Consider the following 9,504-nt stretch of genomic DNA (forward strand, 5'->3'; position numbering starts at 1 on the left):
GTAGGGGGGGCGGGGGGTGAAAGTATGTGTGTGTGTGTGTGTGTGTGTGTGTGTGTGTGTGTGTGTGTGTGTGTGTGTGTGTGTGTGTGTGTGTGTGTGTGTGTGTTGTGTTGCGCACATGTGTATGCAAACAGATGTGTGTGTCTATAGGTGCGAGTATGAAGATGAATGAGTGCTTGTATGTTGTGTGTGAGAGGGTGTATGCAAGTGTGAAACTGGGGTATCAGCAAGAGCAGGAGGGATCTACTAAGAGCGTATTGAGTATATTCTTGAAGGCAGTCAGTGAAGTAAGAGATGTAAGTTTAAGGCTGTCTTGAATAGCATTCCAGTCAAAAGCTGCTGCAAAGTGAAAGGAGTTTCGGCCGAAGGTGGTCTTGGATCTTGGGATGTTTAGTTTGATGAGCTCGCTTGAACTTAAGTGCTATGAGAAAGGTGGAGCAGGGAGGAAAGATAAGGTGGGGTCTTCCCCAGGATTGTCTTGTAAATGGAGTGGAACCAATGTTGGAGTCGGCGGGTGTGGAGGGAGGGTCAGTCAACCAGTTTGTAAAGGTCACAGTGATGTGTATTAAAGGGTGCATTGGTGGCAAATCGGTGAAGGAAGCTTTGTTATGGAAGAGAAATGCCATTCTGGCTTTCACTTTAGACTGAAGATTGTTAATGTGAACGGAGAAATAAAGGGAAGAGTCCAGCCAAAGCTTGACAATGTGACTGACTCGCTTCAACAATGCGTTTCTTTATTCCACACGTATTTGCACTTGAGAAAAGTGAATATGTATCAGACAGGTTTCTAATGAAAATGACCCTGATGAAGCACAAACACATTAAACTCATATAGTCGCTGATTCTTAACATTAGTTTGTACATAAATGTACATAAAGTATTCATTATTGGTGATTACCACCCCATATTTAACGTGAATGTATCACACTATTCTGATCATTACTATTGATCACACTATACACTACCAAGAAATCCATGACTTGATTCACAGTAGCCTATATCTGTTAAATGTCACATGAACTGAACTCACCTGTACTAAACACTATATTTATATACACCACTACACGCTATAAACTGACACACTGCCATGCCCTGCGGCTCACAGAGTCCTGATTAGGACATTATGGCCGAGCATGCACCGCTCTGTCCCAGAGTGTCAATATTACTGCAGCTGTGAGTCTTTCATTGCTCTCGCCTCTCTGAGCGCAGAGCACAGGAATTATGCCTCAGTAATTCCACCGCCAGCTTTTCCCTCCATTATCGTCACAATTATCCAGCGAGCGGGTCCCCGTCAGAGGGGCCTGCTGTATGTGCGTTTCACTGCTTGACTACGCCAGCGTTCCCATTAGTGATCCAGGCATCTTATCCGCTATGTGTAAAACTGTTGGGACAATTACATTTCTCACAAGCTTGCCACTCTTTCGGGTAGCTACTGGAGTACATAATTAGCATTTAAAGTTGGAATACAACGTGAATTGTACATGGATTTTCAAGTTTTTTTTTCTTGACCTTATACTCTTAACACATTCCCGCCCCGACCACGGATATGTCCGTGTTTCGGCGCCATGCTTAAAGGACCAACCACGGACATGTCCGTGGCAAGGTTGTTTTGGCTCTTATTCCATTTTAATAACCTGCTCAATGTCACCGAGCAGCACTGCAGATTTACCTCACTCTTCGAATTCTGAAAAGTGCATTACCGGCCAGATCCTCTTAGGGGCGCTGTCTCGATAATGCAGTGTTCCCTGTGGCAGAACAGTGCCTTTTTTCTTTTTTTTAACTTTCAATGTAGTTTTCTGCTAACCTGAAGCTATGCCTGTAGCCTGTAGCTTGGAATACCTTTTGCGATGCCGACTTCACTATGCAGTAAAGGAATATATCATCAGCCAATGGACATATCGATCTACCAGATGGCGATCGATAACTGGGAAATCCTTTTGGAGATCCAACCGGCCCATGGTAAGATCTTTTTCACATAAATTACACGCTGATCAGGCCTTGCTTTGTTAGCCAACCAGCCGATCAGCGAATGTGGCTACTGAGGCTAACGCGGTTATTGGTAATCAATAATCAGAAACGACGTCCCCCGCCCCCCCCCCCCCCCTTCATGCATTCATGGTGGACCATGAATACCGACAATATGCATTTTGCGTTTTAGCTCCAGCTTCTGTAGTGCCGAAACGCTGTTCGATTTAATGTTATTAGCTTAGCGCCCTGTATCTCGCCTTCCAGGAAATATACTAGTCCAAATCCCATATAACGCTTATATTCACAAGGCTATAAAATGAGAACGTATTGATGAAAAAATTATTTCTTTAAGCCATTTTGAAGGGACGGTTTCTGGTCTCAATTGACAATGAGTGGACCGATAGCAATACTATAAAGTATAGATTTAGCTCTACAAACAGCCTCACATACAATGCAAGTCTGTTTTGAAATGCTGGCCGTTTAGCGTGAGATTAGACGGCCCCCAATGGCCCCGAATGTGTTAACACATTGGGTCTCATTCCCAAACGGAATTACGACCAAAAATGTCCTTTTAGGCAGATTTCTGCCCATTTAAGACATATTAGGGCTGGTAGCGTGATTCCCCAAATCTTCCTGAGATCAGATTTGAGCGTGGCTGAGAGCAGATTTAAGAGTGCTGAGGAGCACACTTATGATTGATTGACTAATTGAAAATGTTATTAACTTGACAGACTGTGTTCTCATAGTGATTCCTTCATGCTAACGCTACAGGCCTCCTTGGAATTAATTACTTAATCATAATTAAAATAAATATGACAATATTTGTACGATAAGAAATTACGCATTTGATGTCGGAAAAATAAATAATATGGATTCATCTGATCACACGGCAGCTGGATTAACCATATCTGAACCAGCTATTTTGGACAAATGTATAATTACTTTAATTACTCAGATATTCAAACACAATTATGCAATTATTGTGAAATGATTGAAAATAATAATTATTTAATGCCTTCTGTGGAATTTGTATTTCTTATTTGTTACACATCTGTTTTAATGATTAATTATATATATTTGAAAGAATGCAGGTCAACATGCAATATATCTCATTGATTGGTATACAATGGGACAGAGCTTTGTTTGATATAGCTATAAACCTGCATTCCTTCGAATATATCATTAATCAATTAAACTTATATTGAAATACACTATATAGCCTATACACCAACACTGAAATGACAGTGGATAAATAAATAAATAAGAACTAAAGCTAATCGCATGGAAATAGACTGCATTAATATTCCATAACAAGTCTTGTGTGCGCCAGTATGGCCTACGTGTCTAATGAACAGTATAGGCTTAATATATTCTAGTTACTTAGTAGATACTATATATATGCTATACTATATATATATATATATATATATATATATATATATATATATATATATATATATATATATATATATATATATATATATATGCCCTGCAAAGAAGGTAAACATCTCCATAGGCTTAAAGGTGTAAAGAGAGAGAGAGAGATAATAATTTTTTTCATACATTGATTTCAGTTTCTCAGGCTTTTGATGAAATTGTTTCTTTGGTAGTGGGTAGATGAATATACCCTTGTGTGATGTATACAAGTATAATTATAATACGATGGTGCGGAGTGATCAATAGAGGCAAATGGCCTTTTGGGGTGACAAAGTGTGAAGACAGCAAATCGGCCGATATTGGCCTATCACAGTCATATCGGTATTAGTGAATATGTTGACCGATATGAAAACCTTTTTTACCATTTTTTTTATAGACAATAATGCCAAGAAAAAATCTTGGTAATTTAGAAATGCTGTCACCACAGTTTGTCCAGCAGAGCGTGCTCTGACTCCATTGTTTACAAACAACTCAGTCATAATACTCTCAACAGACCCAGCAGCACTGTCTGCATGAATCTCATAGCTAGCTTGATAGAGTAGAGAATATATGATTTAAAGTTAGTAGAGACATCAGACGTTTTTTCAGTGACTTCACTCATTATGTAGTTATTTTTTTTAATATACCTACCTATTACCTAAATATAAAGATAAATTTATCTGAATAGTAAGCTATTTAGAATATAATATATAATAGAACATGCAATACAAACTAGTTTGGTTCCAGCTCAAATATAATTCAGACTTTCTTTTTTTATTTGTATTTTTACAGATGGTTGAGGGTGGAAGAAATGTGATCTAGATCAAATATTACTGTAAAGAATATTAGCTGATATATCAATATCAGAATTGTTTACTTTGTTGCACTAAGGATGCATGTACTGTGGGATTAAACAGTTCCCAAACAAGCACAATAGCCCACAGCCAGTCTAACTTGTTACACATGGAGAGCTCCCTGCAGACAGAGACATGGGACTGTATACAGGCCTACATATACAATAAGTAAGCTACCAGATATTCATGAGCTAGGAAACCTTATTTAATCTATGCTTTGGTCGTGTCAAAAATAAATTGGGGTCACCCCCTGAGTTGTGTGTATTTTGTTTTTCCTGCTACTGTCTTAGTGTCCTCTATTTGTCTGTGTGTGTGTGTGTGTGTGTGTGTGTGTGTGTGTGTGTGTGTGTGTGTGTGTGTGTGTGTGTGTGTGTGTGTGTGTGTGTCACGTTTTCTGTCCACAATCACATTTATGAATGACAATAACAAAGGGGTGTTGTTTCTCGACTTATTGGGCAAAGTGAAGCATCGGCCCTGGGCCCTGTTTCTTGTACCTGGATAACTGAGTTAGCCGGATAACTTTAACTGGATAACTGAGTTAGCCGGACTTTCCGGTTCCCTGTACGTGGATTTTCCAAATCACCATGACAACAGATCCAAAAGTTTGAGCCTGGTCGAAAGCAGAGTTTAAGTTCAAGTTAGCCTGACCCATCGCCACGCCCCCGCAAAGAAGTGACAGCCCGTTTCCTGAAACTATTCCCACAGTCTACGATCTGCATTATACCATTCTGAATTACGTTTTTGTGCTCCATTCTTCCAGAGGGGGCTTTTGAAATGTAAAATAGACCCAAAATGCTGATACTAAATTCACTTTGTCCTAAATAATGCACGTTATATATACCGTGGCGACGGTGGCGCTCGCTCGTGCGATGTACACATTATGTGGTTATTTTAATTGTAACTGGGATTAAGATGTCTGATGAGATGCGCTGTTTGACGGATTTGAGAAATTGAATGAGCCGTTGACGTCACATTAATGAATGAGGATAAAGAGATAAACTTCATTCAAAACAAAGGATATTCTAAACACGGGTCTCTCGTTCATTAATGTATAAAGAATGAATTTATCCCATCTGGCACAGTGGTGCAGCGGTAGTGCTCAAGCCTGCCAACCCAGCGACCGGGGTTCAAAACCTGGTGTTTCCAATATGATTTTTTTGAATATAATATTAATGATTATACGCCAAAGTAGCCTGGTTTTAAGTTAAAATATTATAAATCTACATGCATTGAGGATGTCATTCTTTATATAGCTCTCAACGTGCACCAAATTGAATTATTCCTATATTGCAAAAAGACGGAGACGACTAGGGTCTCGAACCCCGGTCGTCTGTGTGAAAGTCAAAAGAACAACCCGTTAGACCACATTGGAGATAAGTTAAAGATTGACTATACATCAATCAATGGGTAAGAGAGCCGTATCGTAATTCTGTATAACAGTTAACTAATTATTTTCGCTAGCAAGATCTCATTTGATTATTCAATCCAGCAGGCAAGTTTAAAGAAATATAATCTGATTGATTGAGGTAATGAGGGACTTAAAATTAGCCTATAGATAACGCATTTAACTTGTCGGCGAGGCGATTGAGCCGTATTGCAATCTGTCAATAAAGTCTTAAATCAATTAATCAATCAATGCCGTTAGAGAATCAGGATCTCTGCCATCGATACGTGCTGGCTTTTCACCTAAAGCGGCTGCGCGCATTTAGCCTGAGTCGCAAGTCTGGCTTGAGTTAACGAGACTGAATCCACCTTCGTGGAACAGGAAAATCCCGGCTTCAAACATCGGGTTAACTGAAGCTGGATAATGACATCTTGATCGACTTAGTTGAACCACGTACAAGAAACAGGGCCCTGCACACTAATCAGAGACCTTGGCTGTAATTGAACACTAAGGATTGTGAAAATTGGAAGCGTCTGGCATAATAATAATAATAATAATAATAATAATAATAATAATAATAATAATAATAATAATAATAATAATAATAATAATAATAATAGCTTCATTTTATATAGCGCCTTTCAAAAGACCCAAGGTCGCTTTACATAGGGGGGGGAATAACAAAAGTAACAAACATAGTGGACAGACACAACATAAAAAGTGAGAAATTAGGGGTTAAAGGCCAAGTTGAACAGGTGGGTTTTGAGCAGTTTTTTGAATGAGTCCAGAGTTGGGGCGTTGCGGAGTCCATAAACACAGGCCTGTTCAAGGAGAGAAGCCAAACAGCTTGCCAAATTTTGTTCCATCACTGGTGTAATTGGTAATAATAATAATAATACATCAGATTTATATAGCGCTTTTCCTAATGCTCAAAGACACTTTAAATGTGAGTGTTGCTTAAGATAACTGTTCAGGGGGATGATCATGTTTGGCTCAGTTCTGGAGTAACAGAAGAGAGGAACGCTAATGTCCTACATTTAAGTTTTGTACAAAAGTATCCCAGCTGGCGTTACGGATATCATCACCCTGGCCACTCGCTGTTGTAATTGTGTATTGGTACAGTATGGAGGAATATATACCTAGGGATGCACCGATCCGACTTTTTCAGTCCCGATACCGATACCTGGGTTTGGGTATCGGCCAATACCGATACCGATCCAATACCCATTGTCCAATAATTCTTTACAATAAAGTAAAAAAATTTAAAATTTAATCCATGTTTTTTTTTTATATTAAAATATATATATTTTTAAGAATTGTAAAGGATCACAAGTGTGTTTTTGATTTGTTGTAAACAAAGACAGAAAATAAACGTCATTCATTCAATTAATAAACTGTACTGTATGCCTCACTGTCACTGTGTGCAGAGACTGGGATCATTCTTTTGTGCAAGGCAACATCAGGCTTGACTTAAAACATTACTTTCCTAACTTAGTGAAACTAAATGTAACAAATTAACACATAGATATAAATGTACTGAATGGTTATTTCTTATTTTATTTATTATAAAAAAATATATATATATATATATAAAAAAAAAAACGATATATATTTTCTTTTTTACCTATACCCGATCCAGCTATTTTACTGATATCGGCGGCCGATACCGATACCAATATCGGATCGGTGCATCCCTATATATACCCCCAACAAAGTTATTCTGGATCTCCCTTTGGCTTTCTTGTAGCTCAGCTAAGCTAATCAAGGAGTAGATAACAACAAGGTTAGAACACCTGTAACAAGACAAAACAATTGGTGCAGACATCTGAAGTCAGTGAGGAAAACCAGCACTTACTAAATACAGACTATTGTCTTAAAGGTCCTCTCCACTCAAAAATCAGTTTTTTCTATTGTTATTAGAACTCGTCACCAGAGCGCCCTTTTCACATTCTTCCACTGAAGGAGGGGGGGGTTCTCGGTAATAATTCCAATAATTGTTGGAACCTCTCATGGTCGCTAATAGCCCAGCTGGCCACACTGTCATCCAGGAAATGCTAACTGCTAACGTGAAATGCTAATGTGAAATTCGTATTATAAGTGCGATACATCTAGTGATCTATCCACAAAAGCAATGATATTCCAGCGAATCTCTTAGATCTAACACGAAATCTTGTGTAAGCTAAAAAGTGTTGTGTTTGGGGTGAAACAAATGATTGGTGAACCATTTAGGTGAAAAAAGAGAAAGTTAACTGTAAACCATCTGTGGAGGGCTTATTCAAAGGATAAGGCCGGTGTATGTTGTTATTTTTTTTTTTATTATTGTCAACATATTATAAAAACCAGGCTGTCTGTCCCTGTTGTAACTGCTATCACCATAACAAAATGTTTTGAGTTTCTCATGTTGAAGATGGATTTGGGGCCAAATAATTAATTCAATGTAATTGGCATTTATTAGACCACAATCTGCTGATGCTGGCTCCATACATACATTGGCAGATTTGCTTTCTCAGTCTTTTAATGCTGAAATTATTGCGATGAATTATTTTAATCATGGTTGAGTAATGTGTCACAGTTCCTACCTGGCTTTTTTTTTTCTCTCTCTCTCTCTCTCTCTCTCTCTCTCTCTCTCTCTCTCTCTCTCTCTCTCTCTCTCTCTCTCTCTCTCTCTCTCTCTCTCTCTCTCTCTCTCTCTCTCTCTCTCTCTCTCTCTCTCTCTCTCTCTCTCTCTCTCTCTCTCTCTCTCTTGGGTTCAATACGTCGAGTCGTGACATAATGCCTCTAATTATCTTAAGGAGGTTAGTGGTGAACTCAACCTGCATTGACCTCTAACTGGGGAGCATGCTGTCAAGGCCTACTAACCTCACAGAACCCACTGGGCCTAACCTGAAAAAGAGCTCTAGGTCCACCTAGTTGATCCACCTAATCTTTTCCAATAAGAGTGATACAAATCTTCCCTGTGGCATCTTTGATTTAGGAATCAGTGGTTATTGCCCTACATACGGCATGTGTCAGAAACACTCGTTTAAAGAAAATACAATCTCATACTATTATCAAAAGAATGTTAAGAACCAAGCTTTTCTAGTTGACCTCCATCATAGTAATATAAATGATCATTATAGAAAATTATGTTGAAATGGCACTGGATATATAACAAAGATGAAAACCTTCCCGCCATTGTTGATAAACATAATAACTGGACTTGATAAACATCAAACAAACCTGGGGTGGAGTTACACCACTTACATGTTTGGTAGGAGACAGTCTGGTCTACAATGGTGGAGGCCATGAACATGACAGGCAGCCCAATGGCTGACGAAAGGATCCAGTTGCACACGTTTACGATCTTGGCGTTGCGTGGCGTCCTGAAGTCCAGCGCCTTGACCGGGTGGCACACGGCGACGTAGCGGTCGACTGCTCATGGTGGTGAGGGTGAAGATGGAGGTGAACATGTTGTAGTAGTCGATGGAACAGCACCATCTTGCACAGCACGTCCCCGAACGGCCACGTCCCCATCAGGTAGTTGACGCTCTGGAAGGGCAGCGTGCTGGTGGCCAAGGCGTCGGCCAGGGCCAGGTTGAAGATGTAGATGTTGGTGGCCGTCTTCATCTTGGTGTACTAGAGAGAGGAGGATGTGAGAGGGGATAGAGGGAGGGGAGGCGTGGGAGGAGAAAGGGGAGAGAGAATGTGTGTATTCAGGGGCTGTCGTCATATGTGGTGTGTTGATACATACATGCATACATATTAATATACAAACATTATGCATCGACAATGAAAAAGAGGAGGCGAGATGTTTGTTGGACAACTTGGAGAGAGAACAGGAAGTTATCTTGACAGGGAAACGTCAACATTGTGACACCTTGCAAGTATTTCTACGTTGTTTAG

The 9,504-nt window shown here is 39.5% G+C and overlaps 1 protein-coding gene across 1 annotated transcript in view; it reads right to left on the reverse strand.

The window, feature by feature from the left end:
• The window catches only part of oprm1 (opioid receptor, mu 1), a gene marked incomplete at its 3' end in the record, with an annotated part of 53,254 nt that extends 44,017 nt beyond the window's left edge, over positions 1-9,237 (reverse strand). Inside the window, 3 exon segments of the mRNA XM_084322016.1 lie at positions 8,866-9,034; positions 9,036-9,089; positions 9,091-9,237. Of these exon segments, the coding sequence (XP_084178142.1) occupies positions 8,866-9,034; positions 9,036-9,089; positions 9,091-9,228 (361 nt within the window). The 5' untranslated portion in view covers positions 9,229-9,237.
• Between the last annotated feature and the right edge of the window lie 267 nt (positions 9,238-9,504).

This window comes from Notolepis coatsorum (genome assembly GCF_963971535.1).
Source record: "Notolepis coatsorum genome assembly, chromosome: 9".
In the NCBI taxonomy this organism is placed as follows: Eukaryota; Metazoa; Chordata; class Actinopteri; order Aulopiformes; family Paralepididae; genus Notolepis; species Notolepis coatsorum.